Source organism: Planococcus citri, chromosome 2, assembly GCF_950023065.1.
Source record: "Planococcus citri chromosome 2, ihPlaCitr1.1, whole genome shotgun sequence".
In the NCBI taxonomy this organism is placed as follows: Eukaryota; Metazoa; Arthropoda; class Insecta; order Hemiptera; family Pseudococcidae; genus Planococcus; species Planococcus citri.
In genome coordinates, this window is record NC_088678.1 from 48,393,524 (window position 1) to 48,418,153 (window position 24,630).

General features: G+C 33.2%; 1 protein-coding gene across 1 annotated transcript; it reads left to right on the forward strand.

The window, feature by feature from the left end:
* Positions 1 to 20,386: 20,386 nt before the first annotated feature.
* Positions 20,387 to 24,506, forward strand: LOC135836205 (uncharacterized). Its single transcript, XM_065350878.1, has 2 exons — positions 20,387 to 20,752; positions 22,209 to 24,506. The coding sequence occupies exons 1-2, from the start codon at positions 20,535 to 20,537 to the stop codon at positions 24,229 to 24,231; spliced, it is 2,241 nt and encodes a 746-aa protein (XP_065206950.1). The 5' UTR covers positions 20,387 to 20,534; the 3' UTR covers positions 24,232 to 24,506.
* Positions 24,507 to 24,630: the final 124 nt, after the last annotated feature.

Genomic DNA, 24,630 nt, shown 5'->3' on the forward strand with positions numbered 1-24,630 from the left:
TTGCCACTTTTTTTCGTACGAAAAATTAGCTCGAAAAGTTTCAAAACGTAGTTTTCATATCGCTCCGACTCTCAAAAATTCTGAAAAAAATATATTATGGACAACTTTTCATGCTGAACAACATATTGAAAAATTGGGATGGCGTTATTTCGTAAAGTCGATTTAAAAAAATTGAAAGTTTGCGGAAATTTCATTTAAAACATGATGAAAAGTTTTGATTGGTGAAGTTGGCCCATTTGACCCGTATTTTTACGTATCCGTTGAAAAAGTTGAAAACCCCCTTTCACTTGAAGAAATGAACTCATCACAAAAAAATCAAAATTCGAAAAGATTCAAAAAATAAACGAATTTTAATTTTTTTGTTAAGAGTGTAATTTTTATCAACTTTTTCATGAAATACGTCAGAAAGAGGTCATAATAAGACAACTGAATAAATTTTAAACTTTTTTGATGTTTGGAATTGAAAATTGAATTTGAATAAGCAAACAAACATACATCCCCAGTCAATACTTTTGGCGCTGAAATGCATTTTTGAATTTTTATGAATTTTTGAAAAAATTTGGGCCAAAAATACCAAAAAATCAAAATTTTACCAAATTGACCTGAAAAACTTAAATTTGACATGTATTATACAATATTTTTGCTCTTCCAAATCGATTTGAAATGGTTTCGAACCATTTTAAACAGTTATATGTATGTATGTAGAGTCCTAAGACGATTTTTGAAAGCTAGGTATGTCTGGAAGTTCTAAAACTGCTTTGGACCACCTCCAATTGATTCAGCAAGTTAGAATACGGGTGTAGAAATTTTAGCTTTCCAACTTCATTGGGTTAAATTTCAATTCTCAAAAATCTGTTGGAGACTCCAGAACTGCTCAAAACAGTTTGAAACCGTTTCCAATCGATTTAGAGGGTAGAAAATAGGGGGCATACCAAATTTCAAATGTCCAAGTTGATTTGGTAAAATTTTAATTTTTTCCCCATTTTGAACCAAAATTTGATTTTTAAAAAATTCACCAAAACTCTAAAAATGCACTTGAGCGCCTGAAATTCTGACTAGTGATGTATTTTTGCATTCGAAAAAATGTTCTGCCTGTTGGAATACCTCTCTTATCAGATTCAATTCTATTCTCAAAAGACTTCCAAGTTTTAAAATTTGTTGAAGGAGTTTTCCCGAAAAATCATTTTTTTTTTGTTGGAAAAGGGAGGGCAACAGAGTGTTTTTTTTTGTTCAAGAGATTCCTTGTAAACGGAAGCATGAATGACATAATTTTTTCTTATGGTATTTTTGTTTGTTTCGTTGAGATTTTTTACTTCCTCTCGTTGTGAATCTGTCAACCAGTGGGATGGGGGGGGGGTAGCTGCATTGAAATTTTTCAATCAAAATAACTTGTGGAAATTATTTTTAGACAATTTGATTTTCTATGAAATTTTACGTGGTTTCAATAGTTTTGATGGAAAAAATTCAGAGTTGTAAAAAGACTTGATCTATCTCATCTCTCCTCCTCCACTTTGAGTTGATCGACCCCAAAGATTTCAATCAGTTGGAGTGAAATGTTGAATTTCATTATTTTAAGAATTCGATACCATTTTCTTCCTGAAATAATAGTGATGCCAAATAGAGCGGGGAGGGGAGTTTCCACCTTTTTTTTGGATTTTGACATTTCTTACTCATTGCTAGACCTCGGTATAATATGTATGGGCATATTTTTTTGTATGTAGATGTCCAATTTCGAAAGTAATGAAATGGTTTAGCGTTTCAGAAAAATCCTTGCGTTTTGAGCCCCACTTCATTTTACATATTTTTGTATATATTTTGGTGATTCTCGCATATTTTTACATATTTTTCTTGTGTTTCTCATCTTTTTGAAGCATATTTTCACATATTTCACTGCTTTTACCGTTTACGATGCCTAAACTTCATAATTTTTACGATTTTATCATTTCTGACCGTTTTTTAGAGAAGAAAAAATTTTATTTCACTTTTTTCTAAATGAACTTCATTAAAAAAAGTGATTCCTTTCATTAGAAAAATCATATTTTTATGCAATTCTAAATTACGGTGTTGATTAGTAATATAATGTAATCCATTCTGATTTCGAAATTGATTTTTTCAAGAGATAATTCCCAATTCCCATAATTTAGGAAAAAATAAAAAATTAGAATTTCATACCCGACTCATAGCTTTTTAGTTTTTTTTTTTTTACTATTCTTCAGCTTATGAAATCAAGAACGGTTTAGCCAATCACCAGTTCACTTTTAGCAAAATTTGATTAGTTCTATTTGCATTTAATGTTATTTTAGTTGATGAAAAGATGAGAAAAAATTTTTCCAAAATTCCCTTCTTGTAAAAAGCGCCTTCCGCTGTAGGGGGTACGTTTTGTAAACACCGACTCATCATTGGAAGTTGATGGAGCGCTGCTAGTCCAACTGCAAGTCGTTTAGTACCTATGTGTTTGTGTATTCGACATTCGTTTGTTTGCAACTGTGTGTGTGTGTGTTGTGGTGTAATATTTTTGTAATGTTTATTTAATTTGTTAAATCAGCCCTTTCAAGTTTAGCGTTCGAGAGTCGAGTTTAGTTTTTCAGTGTCGCATATGGTCTGTGTGCGTGTGTGGGTAAAGTTGTGTTCGCGTCGCGTTGTGCCTTGTGCAATTCAGTTCTTTCGAACACGTTGCCGCGGCCGGTGCCAGTGCCAGTGAAATTTGTGACTGCTGCTGTTTTTTCTTTCTTTCGTTTTTTTTTTCGCATCAATTTCAATGGTGTAATATTAGGTAGTGAATAATAATGTAAAAACTTCGCGATATTCGTGAATGTGGCATTCGTTTCACGTGTGGTGTGTTTCAACTGAACTTACTCGTACATGTGCATTTGTTGTACTCGTATAATGTATTATCGCGATGAAAATGCTCGTGTTTGTCGATGTCGAATCGTATGAATTTTTTGCCAGAGTCGCCTTCCGGGTTCTAGTCGGTAAAAATCGGATTGATTGACAAAGCTTAATTGTATTATTGTTGTTGGAAACGTGGAAAAAGAACACCGATAAATAATTTAGAATGGAAACGGTTTAAAAATTCAGCAACGTTACCAAGGTATAGTAAATTTTTACACGAGATTTTTTGTCGTACCTACCTACTTTTCGGGAGCTTTTAGCTGAATTAAATCACATCGTGTTCGTCGGACTGGACACGATATTTTAGAGTACCTAGCTTTTTTCAACCGACGAGATGATAGGCAAAAGTGGTCATTTGTGTGTATAGGTTTTACTGTCCTTTCGAAGGTATTGGGTGAGCTCGAACAGTGGCCAGAATTATTGTGATTTCACGAAAGATTTTACGTACAATGTACATGTACACTCGTAAGAGTTATATTTTGGTTCTCGTTTCGATTCCAGATAACCTCGTGTTTAATTACCCTTATTATGTACGAAAAACGTTATAGGTAATCATGATTTCCTTATTTTAGGTGATTTTGCTGCTGTTGGTATTGATCGAGTTACGAAATCAGTGTTTAATTCAGGTTATTGATTCGATGTTTCGGCGAGTTGCGAGCGTTAAACCTTGATTCGAAGTGAGAAGTTCGACTTCGATATGATGATTTTTTTAATTGAAAAATATATGTTGGGAAAACGACGACGTGTTCGTTCTTGTACGCACTTTTCGTTAAGACAAAGTAAAATGAACCGAACTGAACAGAGCCGAGCGATGATTCATTCATGTTTATAAATCGTAGGTTTTATTACTCGGTTACTCCTCGTCGTAGAATACCTACTCATTGATAAGAGGAAATATACGAACGAATGTTGATTAATTTTTGGCATAAAAATGAAAAAAATCTAGATCGTATTTAGTATTTCTATCGTAATAGAATTTACGTCTCAATCTCTCTGTTCTCTATAAGTAGCTGTCAAGTTCGAAGAGATTGCATCTTGTAATTCGGTTTAGAAGTAAACTTGACTTCGAGTGGAATTTTTTTCGGTTTAATTAAAAGTTTTATGAGCTTGCGACGACGTCTCTTAAGAGATTGAGTCGAGAGTTCAAATCATTTTGAAGATTTCTTATCGGTTATAATGATTGATTTGTGTGGGTTCATATACGTCAAAATTTGTGATTAGAAATTCCCTCGAACAAAAATCACTCAGTATGTGGCTGATTTTGAAAAAAGAAAAAATGATTTGTGGATTAGATTCAGAAAAAGCGAATAATATTCCGCAAAATGTTCCTGTAAAAGAGACGGAAGTGAGTCATGATCATGGAAACAATCGAACCTGCTATCCATCTTACTACCCCACCCCACTTTGAAAAATGCTGCCCTTCCGTCCCACGAACCATAGAAAAATCATTGTAATAGCTTTCATGGAACTAAAACAAATAATAGGTTTTTAGTCACGAAATTTATTATTATTACTATCGTATAGAAACAAACAAATTGAAACAAAATTTAATGCCTTGCTTTCGTTATCTTATGCTATTTTTTTGGCGCTAATTTATCGCATCGCGTTTCGCGAACATTTCCGGTGGGGATTTCAAAAACGTGTCAAAACTTGTTCCGAGAAGATGGTCCAGGTCACTGAGCGGAACAGGGAACAGATGTTTTTAAATGCAGAGAATCCTGAATCCTATTTCCTCGAGCTAACAATTGATTATTTTGTTTAGAAAAATTTCAACTCTTGTTCTGTGAAAGAATTTATTGAGAATCGATTTCGTGACCGTAGACTTTGATTTTTTGTTATTGGGGAATAACTTTTTCATTGAGTAACGGTTTTATTTCACTTTTTTCATTTTTTTTTTTTGGTGGTATTTTAGCTAGCTATTGTACATTTTTGAAAATGAAAGGAATATTTCGAAAATTCCTTTTTCCATTTTTTGTTTTTCAAATATTAATTTTTCAGTCATTTGTTTTCATGGTCGAAAGAGAGTTTCCACTTTATTGATTCGATTCGTTTTGTAATCAGGGAAAGAAATTTTAGTTTTTTTATGCACTCGAATTTTTCTATGATCCTACTATGGGCCCAAAAAAGCTCAGTCTCAGTGTTGCAGGATTTTATACATCGAAGGTCTTTTTTTTTTTTTTTTTTTTTTTGAGATGAATGAAAACCTTGATTATTGAGAACATACTGCATCGTAATTTTTTGCTTTCCCCTTCCCCTTTCCTCAATTTGTATTCTGTATGAAGGTTAGTTTGGAAAACCAAGAGTGCTTGAGAGCTGACGAATTTGATTCTTTTGATTTCGACAATGAGTGGCAACCCTGTTTTTGAATGTTCATTGTTCATATTATTCAAACTGTTTGAAAAAGTTGTTTTTTTGATCATTGTTCTGTGAAGCAATTTATTGATTTTGACATCAAAAACTCTCGTTTTTTATTCAGCTGGAATTCGAATTGTTGATTTTTATTCCATGAATTTATTTGAATCAATTGGTGTTGATTGTGTATAATAGGATAAAAATTATTATTTTGAGCTGTTTATTTTTGATTTTTTATAAATCGATCAAATTTCTTTTCTATGTGTTTTTTCGAACTAATTGAAATACTGAGTTTTGTTTTCAAAGGCCTGGAACTTTAAGGAAAAGTAAATATGTATTGTGTTTGTGAACTTTCGCAGCTGGAAAATCGGTTTCAATGATCGTTAATCTGAGTAGTGTCATTCCATTCATTTTTATTTTGAATTTCAAATAACTGGCATGAAATTTAATCGATGAAGACATTTTGGTCAAATGATTTTTTTTTTAGCCTTCTCACAAATTAATTTTGAAATTGATAGACTCTTTGAAACAGCTCTGTTATTGAGCTATTTTCATATCTGCCCCCCCCCCCCTCCTTCTATCATTCCATATGCTTCGAGGGTAATTTTAAGCAATGACGTCGATTTTCAACTATTTTCAAGAAAAATTTATTTGGGCTTGTGAAGAACAATTGTGAAGTGAGCGAAAAACATGTTCAAAAATTTTTGATGTTCAAATGGGTTATCATATAATAATTTTTTTTAATCCCCTTCCTCAAACCAGTAAATTTCAAGATTGTAAAAAAAAAGTCTACTCGTTATGGATATTTCATCCAACTTTTTTTCGATTAATTAATTAATCAATTCATTCTTGTTTGTATGTCTGGAAAGGGAAGGCAGAAACTTATTGCTCTTTAGTGCTTTTGAGCATTTGAAATTGTAATAGCATCATAGAAAAACTGTTTTTGTAGTATTTCTAGCTAGCTTTTTTATTCAATAAGCAAGAACACTATTTCTTAATTCTTGAAAAATTGAACTTTTTACTGCTCCTATGGAAGGGAGGGGGGCTTCAATTCAAAGATCTACAATTTTCACAACGTTTTTCTACGATAATTTCGCTTCACTTTTTTCGTTTAGATCCATCTGATTTCGAATCGAGTTGAAAGTACGTTATGATCCTTGCACTCGGCGAGATTTTTATTTTCACACAAATGTAGTCTTGGACCGTTTTACGAGCTATACCTTCATAATCAAGCTTCGCGAAATCAGCAGCTACAGCTCAATATGATATTATGAATCTTCGAACTCAAAAACCAAAACATAGCTAGCAAACTGATGTTAGCCAAGCACACACGCGACAATTGGTTCAAATGAATTCCTCGAAACACATTTCAATTTCATGTTTGGGTTGCTTTCCGCGTTCAGTAATAAGTATGGTAATTTGGCGAATAACGGCCGCATATTCGAATGTACCGATTAGTAGAATACAATAGAACCACAGGGGGTGAAAACTGTATCCGAATGTCCGAAGCGAAATGACCGCCAATGTCCCAAAAGGTGTATCCGAATGTCCGAAGTAAAAAAAACCTTGTATGACTAGGGATTCCCAAACATATCTGGGTTTTGAGGAATATGGAACCCAATTGAAAGTACAACTACATACCTTGCATGTAGCATAAAAATACCTAGATAAGCGTAAGGTCGATGAAGATGTGCTCATGAAACCCCAAAATAGATTTATGAGAGGCCCCACTCCAAATCCTGGAATTATGATCGACTGTATAGCCTAAGCCTTATTGCATTTTTACTTCAGGAAAATCAGGCTAAAAACCATTGAGAAGGCACAAAAATTTACTTTTTTACAGCTGAAAAGTCTAAACCCTTAAAAGGCATATCAAGGACCCCCTCAAAATGCACATGCAAATTTTCCAGCCTTCAAAGTCGATTTGTGAGGTTTCTCTTCTTCGAAATTGCTCTAAAAAGTTGATTTTAATTTTTTTGACCTTTATCGCCTGCTTTTGTTTCTCCCTCTCAAGAATTTGGACATACCTCAATTTTTTAGCGAAAGTAATCTCCACTCATATTTTTCAAATCCAACGTAAAATCACACAAAATATGAAATTCCTCTGGCTAAAGCTGAAATGTTCTTATAGTCCAAGAAGAGGGGGAGGGATGAAAAAAAAATTGTTTAAAACGTATGTGCCTATAATCTGATTGAGAACTGAAGAAAATTCTAAAATATCTTTCTTGATCTTACAATTACAAGTAGATCATTTCATGACTATTAGGTATGCCTTTTCTCTGATATCTAACATTTGCCTATAGGCTAGTACGATTCATTTTAGTAATCTCCAAATTTTCAAAACGTAAACCTAAATTTTAATGATATCTTTCTACAATTTAGCATAATTATTAATTAATGCGAAATATTTGCAAAGAAAATTTTTTTGAACTAGGTACATTATATTCAACAGATGTACCTAGACCTACTTTAGAAACCCCTGTAAGCGCAAAAATCCAAACGGACATTCAGATACACTTTTTGGGACATTCGCGGTCATATTGCAACGGACATTCAGATACAGTTTTTACCCCCCATGGTTCTACTGATAACCACTAATCGGTACATTCGAATATGCACCGCGAATAACCTACGCACAATAGGCGATAATTTTCCATCATTGAAAAGGTCAACGTTTATAATTTAATTGGAATTCGCTCAACCAATTTTATTGGTCAAGATTTAGCTACCGTGGTCTGGTGACTGAGTACTTGTCGAGATTCCCTTTACACATAAGTGAACTCGTATTATTTTTTCTACGTCATTGAAGACGAGTGCGTGATTTTGAAGGAAATTTCATTTTTTTCCTCGCTTTTTTTTTGTTTTTTTGGATACCCCTGTGTGCACGTCGACACGATGCGATGCGGCCGTGGTTTATATTTGTGTATTATTTTTTCAAATGGCGACATTCTTCTATAAAAAAAAGAGCGAGAGAGAGATAGAAGAGAGGAAAACAAGACGTAATGATATATACGTTCTCGTATGTGTGTTCGTATTTAGTATGTAATGTACACATACTACGATATCCTTATCACATGCACACAATTCGTATACGTGTATATGGTTGTTTTTTTTTTTACTGTTTACAACAACGATTCATAAGGAAGAGGTTGGTGGGCGTTTTATACGAAGCGTTGTCCCCGAATAACGACAGCAGCAGAGTGTCATCGCATCGGTGTTCCTCAATTTTGCCCAAACCATATCGTCGTCGTCGGCTTTATGTGCGGTATGTAATGTACTTGTAATATGTAGCCTATTCGAGTATGCGATGCGATGTGGTGCTGGCTCAACGGAGCATTTTTCAAGTGGTAGCGATATCTCTGCGGTTTGCCTGTTTGACGACGAAGGGCTGAAGGCTCTTTCGTGCTGCACCGGCTGCTAAAAGCTCTCGCATTGATTTAACGACGTATTAATCTGTTGGCGGTATCTTCTCGGTAACACCTTGAACAATTAATTTACGAGCACGTACCTCGGTGTGGATGGAATTGTCCGGTGTGGTCTCTGATACGAGTTTGTGGCTGGAAAGCTCAAGTATTTTCCTCATCGTCACTCGTCATCGTGGATGGAGTTCTAATAGATCAAAAAAAAAACCTCCAATGCTGATACCAATAAAATTAGCTGGAGTGGTCTTTTTTTGGGGTCTCCCATTCTCCAAGAGTAGTCTCCTTTTATTAAGCTGTTTTTATCTCTTGACCTTTGAGTCCAATTGAAAAATGGTTCGAACAAAAAAGATTGCGCATATTTTTGGTCATTACCAAAAACCTGCTGGAATTATCATTTTCATCATTTTTGTCGAATTGATGAAAAATTGTAATTTTTGCGATTTGCCCCTCACAAAATCACTTCATTGATAGCGGACTAAAAATGACATCGAATAGGTGACCACTCCAAAATTGTCAGAGTCTTGCTTTCTGCTAAAAATATCAAAAAATTTCACATTCTGTCAAAATTGCCAAAAATTGTCGTTTTTTTGAGAAAAAATTCTAGGTAGTCTTGCTTTTTTTCAAAAATTGTCCAAAACTCTCCAAAAGTATTGCTTGTACATATATTTACTCACTCTCACTGATGTCCTTCAGAAACCATTTTCAGCCCTCTTCAAAGATGACCCTAAAATTCAAGTGATAAACGATTCTTTAGTCATCCTCAAGAATTACACGAAAATTGACGATTCTCAGGTGAACATCGACTGAAGAAAGAGCAAGTGTCATTGCGAGAGTCGGGTCTGAGAAAAAGATATGGTTTAAAGTAAAATATGAAATGACTTGAGAGAGTAAATACAATTCGATTTATATTGGTTTATCTCAAATTACCCTAAATTCAGCATAAAGTTGATATGCTCTCAAGATGAAGGTAAAAGTCGTTCTTTTGCACTCGTACGGTCTCCAAAATTAAGCTCATCGTGTGATTTACTGAAAAATTACGAATCAGTCGTTCATTCGGTAATAAACACGTGTATTTTAGAGTATTATTATGACTGTGCATGCAATATGTACACATTATACTGCGATATGAACGAGAGGAGAAAAAAGTAGCATCGCGGTTTGTTTGCACAAGGTGCACTTGGGCTCAGAGGCGAAGTGAAAGAACCGACGCGTTTAATTTTTCGTCCATTGAACGAATAATAAAAACTATCTAATTTGGCAACCATTACGGTATTTTGTCCACACGAGGCGCAATGATACGAAATTCGTACTTTTTTCCGTCTCTTACGTTTCGAATGGTCCGGAGGGGAATTACGTACTACTGAATTTTTAGTGCACCTTGTAGAGTACCTAACTACCTATCTTCCTATCTTTACGTTGAAAGGTGTCGGATGTTGATTGTCTTCGCTCTATGTTGTATTAATAATTGATTTTCTTTATTTTTACTACTCAGTTGGATTATTTCAGTTGCTGGAAATTTATTCGAAACGAGCTAATGATATGTACCGTCGATGCTGTAAAACTTTTGAAATGGAAATTAGCCCAAGCCGAAGTACAATTTCGTTTTGCTTCTGCTTGTGTATTTAAAAGCGAAATAAAAATTCTACAAAGGTTAGAAGCGTAATAGGTTATCACTTCGAGGAAGTAGTCTTTTCCGTGTTTCCAATTTAATAACGTAAGGCATTTAATCGAATATCATTTCTGTAACGATACGAGATATATTACTGATCTAATTAACGAACTGTCGGTTTGATTACCATTTTTACTAAATGAGTATGCAGGATGTTATATATTTTAAAGGCTCAGCATGGTTCGATTTCAGATTTCCTGTTAGATTGAAATTTAACCGTTGCTCGAGCATATTTTATTTCATTTAAACATCATTATCTTCAGTTCACAGGAACATTTGAACTCTCTTTTGATGAATTATTTTTGAATATTTTTATTTTATTTGAAAATGCATAGCTAAAGGAGCTTTACCCTCCACCTTTCCATCCCCATCAGGTTATAAAGAGTTAGTAATAATGGTGTGACGTCGAATTTCAAAGCATTTAGAAGTCGGAAATATTGGGGTCAGCTCTTGAACCTTCGATTCCCCCTAATCTAATCCAAGGGTTGTCACTTTTTCACCAAAACCAATATGAAAGCGGAAGTTTTTGGAGGACAGAACCTTACGAAATTTTTTAAACCAAAAACTCATTTAATCTACAGATTCCATTGTTGAAATTTAGACTTCACTCTTTCAAAATAAATTCCGGTATTGCTTACTGAAGCATTGTTTTATCGATTGCGTCATTTTATAGAAAAAAAATCTAATATGTTGTAATTTTAAAGTAGCAATTGAAATGAACTGAGCGGAATTGCGAAGAAAACTCGACTTGTTGTAGAGGTTGTACCTACATCGAGTGTTTGTTGGCATTTCAAGAAAGAAAAAATATATCCATCGTATCAGAAATTAACTATCGTTTTGTGAAGAGAACAAAATTACGAGCTACATAATTCAAAATTTTTGTGGGAGTTCTTAAAACAACTGAGTGGTTTGTGTTGACTGTTTTATTAATCTAATGAAATATCGCGTTTCATAATATTTAAACGTGAAATGTACTTAGGTAATTATGCTGCGCAAGATGGATCACAACGAAGCGTCGATTTGAAAGGTTGATATGAGTGGTTTATTATGTTCTTTTTTTTTTAATTTTAATGATAAATCGAGGATATTTTTTTTACAAAATAATCAATTAGATGGTTCTATTCATTCTTTTTTTTGATCAGAAATTGGTCTAGTTCATTTCGGAAATTCAGGATTACGAGTATTGCATGATGGCGGAATTGATTCGTAATATCGACGAATAAAGTGGCTGCATTTTCAATTTATCGAGTCTTGAAAGTTGTAGTAAAATTAGATTCAGATTCAATACAGTTGGGAAGGGGATTGGTACTATTGAATGCCTCCCCCTCCCCAAATCATAAAACAAGAAACTTGAACGTAGCATGGATTCTAAACAGTCCTATTTATTGCGAAAAAAGAAATGTTTTTTTTCTATTGTGTATACTCGTAACATTTTCCATTTATTTTCTTCTTTTGGGATTTCATTTGTTTCTAATTCTCTTCTAAAATATTTGAAAAATGTTGCCCGAATTGAAACGTTTGTAAAAATTCCTGGTAAAAAGACCTAAGTACATTTTTTCAGTTCTTCAATTTTTCTCCCTCCATTTTTTTTTAATTTTTCCTCATTTTTATCAACTTGAATATATGTCAACATTCTATTTGTCAAAGGTCATGATTTTATCTTCAATTTCTTGTCTTTTCAGGAAGATATGTAGAAAAATTGGTTCGTTTTTTGAACATTTTTGTCGACGACTTTCAGATAAGAAACAAAGAGCGTGCTGATCGTGCAATTTTGGGTAAAATTTTAAAAACGAGAGCTGAGGGGAAGATCCTTGAAAATCCTGCATATTGGAAAGTTTTTTCTTGTTGAGCGTAGAGAAGGGCAAGGGGGGATCTGAAATGAATAATTTGATTATTTTTAGAAGGAATCATGGAATGAAAAGTTATTCAAATTTGACATAGAGAAGATTTTTTGCCAATTTTTGATATTTTTAAGAGAGAAAAAAAAACGTAGGTTTCAGTTTTCGAAGAAAGGTGTTTAATTTTTCAGTGTGAATTTACTGTCATTATGACTGAAGTTGACCAAAGAATCCTTTTAGGCGTTCGGTTCTGCTTTCAATGAATATTGAGCATTTGGAAAAATTGTATTTCGAATTCCCTTAGTCAATTTGCAGCTGCCTGAGATCATTTTTCATTGATTTTTGACGAATTTTCAAAACTTTGGAAATTTTAATTTTTTAATAAGTTGAATTTCCGAATTTTTTTTTGCTGGGACGTTACGTTTTTAAACTTGAGTTGGCTACTTTTCCTGTCAATAATGGAAAATTCAATTACTTTGAATAAATTTTCGAATTTTCTATTCCAAAGACATGAAAATTAAATAGGTATCCCACTTCTTGAAGGACAGGTTCGACGTTTTGAAAAAAATGTTCAGTAAATCAGTCGATCATTTTTTGAATGATGGAATTCGAAGTTTGTTGTAAGTGGAAATCAAATTTTTTATCACTCAAATCGATTTTTACGCGAGTTTTAATTTTTTTTTAAGTGAGATTTTAAATACATAATTACAGCGAGAATTAAAACCTTAATTGTTAGGGATCAAATCTTATCATTTTTTTTACTTTTAAGAATCATTTGTTCGAAATTTAAACAAACAAATTACAGAAGACCGCATTATAACGTATTACGTACATACCTTCGAGAAAATTGTTCAATGTAGGAAAAATTAGTCAGTTAGGGAGAAAATTTTTCGGAAAACGATTTTTCGCTCTTGAAGATTTTGCACCTCCTTCGTGATGACTTTTGGAATTGCCAATAATTTCTCACTTTCAAATTTTGAAAGAAAATTATATGTATGTATCATTGACTGACTGAAAGCTAAATTTAAAAATCCTCTGGATAGTTGACTGTTTAGCATGAGATACGTATTATACACATTCATACGTGCACCATGTGCTGAACATTAAGTAATTCATCCAAGCATTCCATAATACACAGTGTATAATCATGTTAATAAAAAACCCTGTTTAAATCGTATTTGAAGACGCGTAAACGAAGCTTCGGTTTCAGCTTCGTCCAGAGTGTGAAGAAGTACGAGCAGTGCAGACAGTAAGAGTGACAAAGAGGAAAGAAACCATCAATACAGACGAAGCGAGCAGTAGCAGGGATATCAGATAATCTGTCTATGACGCTATGCGACGAGTATGTGTAATATTTTTCCATCTGCGGAAAGTGGCGATGATGGCAGAGCCACAGAGGCAGAAAGAGTAGGCTAGGGAGATCAACGTGTAATACACGTACATACATATTTAGATGAATTCTGTGATAATATCTTGTCTGTTGTATGTGTCATATTGTTTGTTAGATGGTATGGTATACAGGACGTGTTGTAAATCGAGTCAAAAATGTTAATGCTCTGAGGATTCTCAGGCAATGATGATTTATGTTGAATAGAAGGCTCAGGCAACGAGCAGTGACAACTGTCTGTGACTTAGTTATGACGTCAAGGGTTTAACAGATTCAGGCATTTATACAGTTCTTGGATAAAAAATGGTTGAGAAATGCGATGATTTTTTTTATGCGGGTGGTATGTGATCTTGCAATTATTGTAGGCATTCTGAAAATTGAAAATTGTCTCAAGATCTGTCAAGAAGAGAAGAGGGCCCGCTTTTTCGTAATCATTGACTTTGAGAAATCTTGTGTCATGAATCAAGCGTTGCAAAATTCTTCGAGACACTTCTCCCTTCCGAAGCTCATTTGAGTTGGTCTAGAAGCTGAAATTTGGAGAATAGATTTGAGAACTTTCCTGTCCCTTCCAATTCCAATATGAAACAGAATTATTAGGTTATTGATATACGAGAAGTATCGCTCTATTCTATACGTATACATTCGAAAAACGTCCATCGGTCAGTTTTATTGTACGCGTTCATTAACAACAATGCTGGCGAATATTAACCGTCATAATAGGCTTATTATATAGCAAGAGTAATACCGAAATTAAACTAGATTAGCGTAGGGGGAATATACCGTCCATATCCTATAAAGTTGGTAAGTTGGCGTTTCTCGCGATGACACCACATCACACGTTGGGTCGAGGGGTATGCGGTAGAGGCCATACTCGTCTCTCTAAAGTAGTAAATTATGTCCGAAAACGTGCCAATCAGATGAACTCGGTCCCAAAGCACACATCAGCCTAACCGAATGACATCGCTTAAATATACATTGTACAGCGAAAATACATTTTGACCGATATCGATACCAATACCGCTGCTTGCCTTCTTTTTTTCACTCGGTCAACAGCTGATGCATCACCATTGTCAAATAGACAAATAGGTGAATAGGCGATGCCCATTGTTTTTTTTTAGTCAGGTACAGAGAGGAAGTGTTTTTACCCTAAAAGATGCGTTCGCTCGTAAAATCTTTAGATTAGATAATTTTATCTTGGAAATGACACGTTTATTGTTGTAATACAAATATACATAGGGTTTCTTTTATTCATTAGATACTAAAGTTTAGTTGTTTGTTTGTTTTTGTTGCAGGATTTAATCCCTACAGCCCACACCACAGCCGTGTATCGCAGGTGCAAATTCAAGAATTTGCCAACAATGGAGAAGACATCACTGATACAGTACAGGACCACTCTTTTGGAGAGTATAAACTGGTTTCTAATATGGTTAATACTGTTCAAAAGGTGGAACTTGTTGCGTGTCTTACAGCGGGATGATCATCATTGTCGTCATTGATTTGGCGAAATAGCGTTATTGTAGTGTTAGTATTTGCGATAAAAATAGATGATAGATATTGCGAGTATTGTCGTACAGTTTGGAATTTGTTAAAGTTTTCTGGTGCGAGAGATACGAGTAATATTATTATAAGATGAGTTTATAAGTTGTGTTTTACAGATTTCCATTCGATTGGAATTTTGGATTTAGAAAAAAGGAAGGTAATTTTTGTACATTGTATTTATTTATTATGTAAGTATTTAACTCACGTAGAGCATTTTTGTTGGCACGCTCACTTTTTAGCTGTTTTTGAAAATGCAGGGTGTCCCATAGACTGTATTTTTTATTCGAGATTGTTGAAAGCTCATCTCTCTCCCTCTTTGCCCCATTTCATAAGATAATCGGAATCGTTGAAAAGCATCAATTTTTCCCAATTTTAAATTGTAAGATTACTCAGGATAAATATTCCCATCTAATCTATCACGTGACCAGAGCCAGTACCGATTAGAAAACTGTTTGTTTTGACGTTTTAGTAAACCTAGTTATTTCTCCTTTTGATGGTTTGTTTTCTTACATATTAAAACAAAAAAAAGTGCTCCAATTTTTAATGTTTTTTTTGTTGTTTTTTTTTCAATATCTGCATTTTTTCTTATTAAAAAAAAATACTGCAGTCTTTTTTTGAGCTTTTCTTAAAAAGTATACTTTTTTTGTTAAAATACCAAGAAATTCTGGTAGTCTAATATTTCAGCAAAATACCTACTATGTATGTATAAGAATGTAATCTCAATTTCATCAACTCTCACCTATTTATCAGAAAACTTTTTCTTTTTTTGTATTTTCTTTAAATTATTTTTGTACGTAAAACATTTTTTTTTAATTAGCACTGTTATAACTTTTTGTTGTGAATTTTAAAATTTTGAGTTTTATAGTTTGAAAAACTTTTTCAGTTGCTTAAAAACATTTTCATATTTTTTTGATTCTTTAATGCATTTTTCAATCTTGAATTCTTGGGGAAAAAATCATTTATTTTTCAATTGTTTTAAAATTATTTCTTATGTATTGAATAATTCTTTTGACATTTCAGAAAAATTGTTTTTCAAAATTATACTGAAGAAAAATTTCTTCGTATTTTCAATTTTTAAACTTGACGTACCAAAAAATTCTCAACTCTCTTAACATTATGACAAAGTGTCACTTTTTCCAAAAGTTTCTTTTTTTGAATGAACCCAACCCACAGCTTGAAAACACCCTCTGCTTTCACAGTATTCTCTACGATGGTCCTTCTCGAATTGAAAATTTCTTCGACCAAATTGTATCTTTGACTCGAAGAAGAATAAAGTAAAGTTCCAGATCGACAAAAGAGCTCCATTTTCAACCAGTAGGAGTTCTTAGAGCTTGAATTTTCTTCAAGATGGTGAGCTAAAATTTTATATTTTCGTTTTTCAGTCCATCAAAACTCACCTGCAGAAACGTTTGTAGAATTTTTCATTTGATTTCATCGTGCTGCGTAGCTTCGATGTAAAAAAAAGAGCTTCATCGTGATTTTTTGGCGAACAATTTCAAAAATTGAAATAGGAGGAGGGAGGGTTAAATCGAAAATGTCGGATCGAAAAGTAAGAACGATATTCGTAGTTTTCTAACCTACAACTTTGGATGTGCTTTCAATCAGAAATGAAGATGTTTTAGAGCAAGGGGCAAAGTTTTGATGAAAGGAAATGGATTTTTATGAAAAATATGTAGAAAAACAAAAAACTTACGTGAATTATCAAGAAGGTTATTTCAAAATTGTGAAGGGGAAATAATTTTTAAAATTTTTGAAGAAAGTTGCATATTTTCAAAACTGAGGGGATAACGAAAAAGCGAATTTTGAATGGAATTTGCTTATGTATTAATTTTGTGAACAAAATATAGGAGAAAGCTGTGGCTAAAAATTTGAACCACGATTGTGAACACTTTTTGTTGAAGATACATAGGGTACTTACCTTGTTTATAAAAATACTGCAAATAATTCAAAATGTTTAATATTTGGCTTTGAAGTCTCATTTTTCATTGAAAATTCTTTAAAAATTCAATTTATACTTTGAAAATTGAAAAATTTGCATATGATAAGAAATCGGACGAAAAATGTTCAGTTTGATGAGGAAGTTACGATTTAAGGAAGTGTATCGTTCTTGAAAATTACCTACTTTAAGAATAGGAATATTCAAAAAACAGCCTTAAATTTTTAGAGGAGGGAGAGGGGATTGAATTTGAGAAACTGAATGCTGAAGGTTCTGCAAAAATTTTGAGAAATCGTACCGAAGTTTTGCATTTTAATTTTGAAAATTTTGTCAAGGCCAGACATTCTGATATTTTTAGAAAAATTCACGAAGTCTGAAGCAAGATTCCGGATTCGAGGTTCTGATGGGACACCTTGTACCTACTACCTACCTTCATTTATAGAACTAGGCAATTTTATTAACCCCTAAATTAACCTGAAACCAGGTTTTAATCTTTACACATGCGATCCTGTTTTATAAAGACATGTTTCATTATCTTGTTTTATTTCCTTTAATGTAAACTCATTCGTATTTTTACCGTTCCTGAAAAACCTACGAATAATTTTACATTAACGCTTCTTTTGTTTATTTTTTATTACATTTTGTTTCGAGTAGTGCATGCGAATAATTGATCATCACGTAACACTATCGAGGGAAATTACCAAAGGCGTTTTAAAAGGTCGACCCGACGCCACCCTTCTGAGTGGTATGAACTTATTTTAGATGTTAATACTGTTCAGAAGGCAGTAGTCGAGCTTGACCAAGAATCGTTTCTCAAATCATCGACGATTGGTTTTTTTCCTTTCTCTCTGCCTCTTTATTTTTTCTCAAAGGTGGTATTTCTGGCGTTTGAGGAAATACGTTCTTTACTTCTTTTTAGTATTTCTCGTTAACATCCGAATTATTTGCAATTCAAACGAATTCGCGAGTAATTTACATATTGATCAGGGATCACCGGAATGGAGTCTTATTAATCGTACAGTATCATCGCTTTGAAGTGAACTGAATGCTTTAAATAATGGCTACTTTAATGGAAATTTTGTAAATACCTATATTCTTAAATTAGTATTATTTATGCAGTTGTTGTAGTATTTTTTTTTGTTTTTTGTATTATTTTTTGAGAATGGTGATGTAATTTTGTAGAATGTACCCGTAGATGAGCTTTTTTTGATGAAATAAAAAATTTCTTTCGAGTAGTGTTTTGAGATTTTATGTCGATATTGTGATCAAGTAGTGTATGTATCGTTGATTGGGACAACTTTTCCGGTTCAATTAGTTCAAAGTTCAAATACTCTATTCCTGTGTCTTGAGACGCTGAATTCAGTGGTATGTTTGGAAGGATGAATTTATTCAAAATTCCCACTTGTATTCTTCAAGTAGGTAATGATGAAAATTCCATGAAAATGAATTCTTCGATCTTGTTGAAAATGAACAACTGATGACGCATCGATATCAAAATGAAATCATTTTGTTTGACTGATGTTATTGTTTTCGAAATTAATTGAATTAATATTTTATCATCCTTTTCGTTTACCTATAAACATTTGAAAATTATTATTAGAAGCATTTTTCCGAGTAAAATCATGTAAAATGCATTCTGAGTTTACCATAGAGAATATTCTTCGTTCAAAAATTATAATTTTTATTTATTCATAATTCAGTCCAGCTTTGAAAAACAGACATCGTGATCATATCGTGTGTTCTGTTGGTATATTAAAGTAAGTAACCAATTCTTTGTAGAGAGAATTATATCGAAGTCTTTTTTCGTTATCGTCGATACATTCCATTTTCATTCTCTCTCTCTATAGTTAGCGTGTTAATTTGACGCGTAACATTCGCTGCATTGACGTTACATTAAGAAAATATTTACCATGTCAGGACTTTTGAATGACGTGTAAAATTTCCATCATAATAATATCTATTTTATCTGCATAGCGCGTCGATAAGATGCGTATATAAGGCGAGGAAAAATTCATACTTATACGTTTCGATTCCAAAGTATCTATTTTTTATTTGATACCTAAGCCTACATATTTATTATCTGCAGTAAGAATGTTGTAAGTTGATTTTAATTTTATAAAGTCAGTTAAAAATTCATAATGTCTGGGTTCTAGGTAGGTATATTTTAACGGGTCATCGAACAAATTAATTACGAAATTAGGTCTTTGTAGACGAACGGAAATCAAATTCTACGAGATAATGTTGTATATCGTTGAAAACTGTAACAGCATAAGTAATTTACCTCTTACTATTAAAATTGACAAGCTATGAAAAAATGTAGAAAGTAGTCGTTAAGTTTTCATAATTCATCTGAATAAATTATTAATTGATAAGCAGCTACCAGCTAGATTTTGTGCTTAATTCAGATTTAAACACATAAAATGATAAAACTTTAGGTTTCTAAATATTTTTCCTTGATCGTTATTTTTTTTTATTTTTTATTTTTGTAAATTAGGTACCTATAACTCGGAATAGATTTGTTGAGAAAAACTTTTCCCCTGTACTCGAACATTATGTTGCGTATTCTTTTAAGCATCTAGATTGATGTTTTGTAACGTATTAATAGATTGTTATAAGTTAATGAATGCTAATGCGGCAATTTTAAAACACTGAAGTGTACCTAATTTCATTTTCAATAATGGAGATTGAAAAGTTTATGTACATAAAATTTTACGCTTTTTGTAGAGAGTTAAATTTTCGAACGAGAAAAACGCAAAAAACTGTGTTACGGGGCGCAAATGTGGAACGGTGGGAGTAGTTTTTGGCGCAAAAAAATTTCCCCAATTTATTTCAAGTTGAGTTCTGCATTCTGCTAATTTTTAACTGAACTAGGAGAGCAATTTTAGAAAAAAAAATGTCAAAAAAGAACATTATACCAAGTTTTAATTTTCCTGAATATTTGTCTGACTTTCCACCCGAACACTTCAATAAAATCGTGTAGGCTGTTCTCCTCGCTAGATTGATGAACTGTGTGCATTAAAAAAAAAAAAATTGCGACCTCATGTCTTTGAGCTGTTATATATACCTATGTGATTAAATTCTACATATTTCTACGAACTTTCTTGCGTGGAATTTGATAGATAAATTTGAGTAATCATGATTTACGAGCATATTAAGCAATTATTTGAACACGTTTTGGTTCATCAACGAAGGCAAATTACGAAGAGTCGAGCTTATTGAAAAAAATATATAGCATTTCCCCGATTTGTAATGAAAGTTGCTATCACGTTGATTAAAATCGATGTAGGTATTTTTTTGATTATTTCATTTCTTCGAAAGAACTACTTAATATTGATTTTTTCATAATCAAATTATTCGAATCTAGCGAAAAGTAGATATGAGATGATGAATTCTCAACGCGGCACGATTCTTACTTATTATAAATACTTTGATCGAGGAATAGGTACTATAGTCCATTGCGAATACTCTGGTGAAAGTGTTTAGTTATTCGTATTTTAAAATGAAGTTTTTTACGAAAAAAAATAAGAAGAGATTAATTGCCGCTTTAATGTTCAGCAATGCCTTCAATTACGGTATTACTGAACAAACTAATTTCAAAACTAGTGGAATTCATGGGACAGGTGTTACACCAAGCAAGACGCGATCGAATGCCGAGGCATTGACAATAGGCTCATCACCGCACAACTACCAAACATCGGAGTTTCCTCCTTCAGAAAAGTAATGTTAATTCTCATTACTTACAAATATAATTTAAATTTATTTTAAAGTGATACCTCGTTTGAATATTAGATATTTTTCCGTTCAAAAACGTGAACTTTTTCAAAATGTTACCAAATTAACCTAGAAAGCTGAAATTTTGGAATATACCCTATTTTTGACCTGCCAAATCGATTGAAAACTGTTTCAAAGCGTTTTTAACAGTTCTAGAGACTCCAGAAGGTTTTTAAAACTCGAAATTTCCACAACATTATTCATGAAATGGAGTTGGTATAAGCCGAAATTCATTCTGCAAACTAATTTCAATTCTATAAGAAGTCGACTGCAGGTGAATTTGGAGTCGTTTTGGAGTCTCCAGCGATTTTTTGAAAATTATTGGAAGCTCCAGTAGATTTTTGAAACTTGAAATTTCCTCAAAATTCAAATGGAGATGGAGATGGAAAGCGAAAATTAACTCTGCACATCAATTTTAACACCCTCTGAAGACGATTTCCGCTTGGTTCAAGTCATTTCGGAGCTTGCAGCAACTTTTTGAAAATTACTGGAGCCTCCACCAGATTTTTGAAATTTGAAATTTTCACATTTCATCAAATGGGGTAAGCAAGCTGAAATTTACTCTGCAAACTAATTTATAAATACAATGAAGTCGACTGCACAGTGGTTTCAAGTGGTTTTGAAGCTTCCAGCTACTTTTTTAAAATTTCAATTTTCCTAAACACGTCATGAAACCTTTCAAAAAGTCACTGGAGGCTCCAGAATGACTTGAACACACCTGAAGTCGTCCACAGAGGGTGTTAAAATGGAGTGCAGAGTTAATTTTAGCTTTTCATGTCCATTTGATAAAATGTTGGGAAAATTTAAAGTTTCAAAAATCTACTGGAGGCTCCAGTAATTTTCAAAAAATCGCTGGAGACTCCAGTAATTTTCTAAAAATCGCTGGAGACTCCAAAACGACTTTAAATTCACTTTTGCAGTCGACTTAGTAATGAATTGAAATTAGTTTGCGGAATGGATTTCTGCTTTCCATTTCCATTTTTGATATTTCATGAAATTTTGTGGGAATTTTGATTTTTAAAAATCTTCTGGAGGCTTCAGAACTGCTCAAAACGGGTGAAAACAGTTTTCAATTGATTTGGAAGGTCAAAAATAGGGTATATCCCAAATTTCAACTTTTTAGGTTAATTTGGTAAAATGTTGCTTTTTTCCCCACACTTTGATCAAAATTTGATTTTTGAAAATTCACCAAAAATCGAAAAAGTCACTTTAGCACTTGAAATTTTGACAGGTGATGAATTTTTGCCTGCTCTTTAGATTTAAACCTTTGTACGGGTTAAAAAAATTTCATGCAAATCCTACGTTAGAACGCAAAATCTGTGATTAACAAATTAGTACCTGCTGCCTAACTCATTATCATACCTATTGAAGCGTATAACTATTTCACTTGTTATTTTTTCAGCGAACCAGTGATTGCAGCAGTAGATGAAGGCGGAAGTAAATTTTTCAGCGAACCTGTGATTGCAGCAGTAGATAAAGGTGGAAGTTATTTCTCAGAACCAGCATTTGTACCAGTAGATAGAGATGGGAAACGAGCTGAAACTGGGGATTTTAAACCCGAATTTAAAACAATACGGCATTTGAATACATTCGTTGATAAGACCATGCTGATACATGATTTTTTCAAACATGACCATCAAAGTGTGGTTGTCACGGCACCAAGGGCCTTTGGGAAAACGGTAAATCTGGACATGATTCAGTGTTTTTTTGAACTCGAGGTGAATGCACAAGGAGAACCAGTAACGATTTATAATTATGTAACAGATCCAGTTACCGATACGCCAAACTTTAACCTATTTCAAGGTACAAAAATACTGAGTCAGGTAAATTTTATGAATGAGCATTTTGGGAAACATCCGGTGATACGCTTGAATGGAAAGTATATTGGATCTAACGGATCGAATGTAGAAAATAGAATAAAAGATTGCAAAGAAATGATTCTCGAAGCATATTTGAAGTACGACTATGTTTGTAAAAATCCCAAATTGAAAGAGCCGCAAAGACATCAATGCAATTTGTGGATTACACAAGATTTTAGTAAAAAGCGTGACTCAGCTGTGATTGGAGCACTTCCAGAATTAGCCGAATATTTATTCATACATTTTGGTACCAAACCCATATTTTTGCTTGATGAATATGATGGGGTCGCATCTCACTATATGGAAGATGAATATAATACAGACCCCGGCAACATCAGATTTTATTTTGATATCTTGAACGATCTTTTAAAAGATAACACCGGCCTTATTGAAAAAGGATTTATTACTGGGATCTTTCAAATTGCCCCAAATATTCCGTCACCTTTACGCAATGTAGAAAAGTTGCCTTTTCATAGAAACAGTGTGTTTTCCAAGTATTACGGGTTCTCAAAGCAAGAATTTGAAGACCTAATGGACAAGTTTTCTGTAAATCAGAACTTGAGAAATGAAGCTACCACGTTTTATAATGGATATAATGAACGATTCAATCCATGGTCAATTATTAAATTTTTATCAAATGGAAAAATTGAGCCATATTGGGTACAGACTGGGATTGTAGAAACGTTTAGTTGTTTTTACCGGAATACATATGCTCATGACAAATTTTGGAGCCTTACACATGGCAGCAAAACCTGTGAAATAGGATACAGGCGATCTCTAACTTCCAATGATATACTTTCTTTGAAAAATAATGTAAAATACCCGCACGATGCAGACCCAATAGTCATAGATCTATTCTTCAATATATTGTTAGAACAGGGATATTTAGTAAGCAGTCAAAAGTATGAATCTTATAGTTTTATCCAGGTAAAGATACCAAATAGAGAAGTTGAAAAAGAAATCATCTATCGGATGACATCGGAGATGTCTTTAATTTTCCATTTTTCACGCAAATTATTTGCTGATTGTTCTAAATATATTAAGAATATGGATTTTCAATCCCATGAAGACATCAAAGTGAAATTGCAAAATTTTTCTGACAGTTTTCAAGTAATAACGAATGCAATAAAAACGAATTCAACTGTCCATTTAAGCGAGAAGCTTGTGGATACCCTTCTATATATGGCGTTGTATGATCTGTACCTTGCACATGGGATACTTCTTACTGGAGCGCCTGAGATCAGGGCAGAATCCAGCAAAGCGGTAGGACAACGCCTGACCTCGGATATTATAATTATTTATCGTCAAAATGCCATCATATTTGAACCGAAGCAATTAGTGAATAAATCCACCACTATTCTTAAGAAAGCTATTAATCAAATTATCCAAAAAAAATACTATACAATATTAAATAATCCTGTTTATAATCCAGGAGGGTTTGAAGAACTCAACCGAATAGTATTTGTAGCGATTAACGTAGATGATGAATATAATGTAGGATATGACTACTACACTTTCAGCGGTGCTGATATGCTTAGTACTCCTTTAACTACAGTTAAGGTATGATTACGTGAACAACCCATAAAGAAATGCCCGCAAGACGCACATAAGAAAGATGGGCAAGGACTCAAAAATTGAAGGAAAGCCCTTTTGGCGTGCTTGTCTAGCAAGGTGTCAAATTGATCGAAATACCTGCCTTCCAAAGTTACAATTGTAAGAAGGATATAAAGTTGAAATGAGACTTATAACGTATGACTTTCTTCTTACTGTCATCGAATACTCATAATTATAAAAAATTATACATACTTTATTTAAAAAAGTAAATAAAATACTGTGTTTTATGCTAGATTTAATTATTGGTAGTTAGGTACCTAATTCCTTCTTCGACCTTTTCCTTCTCCTCTCTCAATGTACTTATCAACTTGAACCAAACCTTTAATCTTGAAGAATCCAAAAAATAAAACA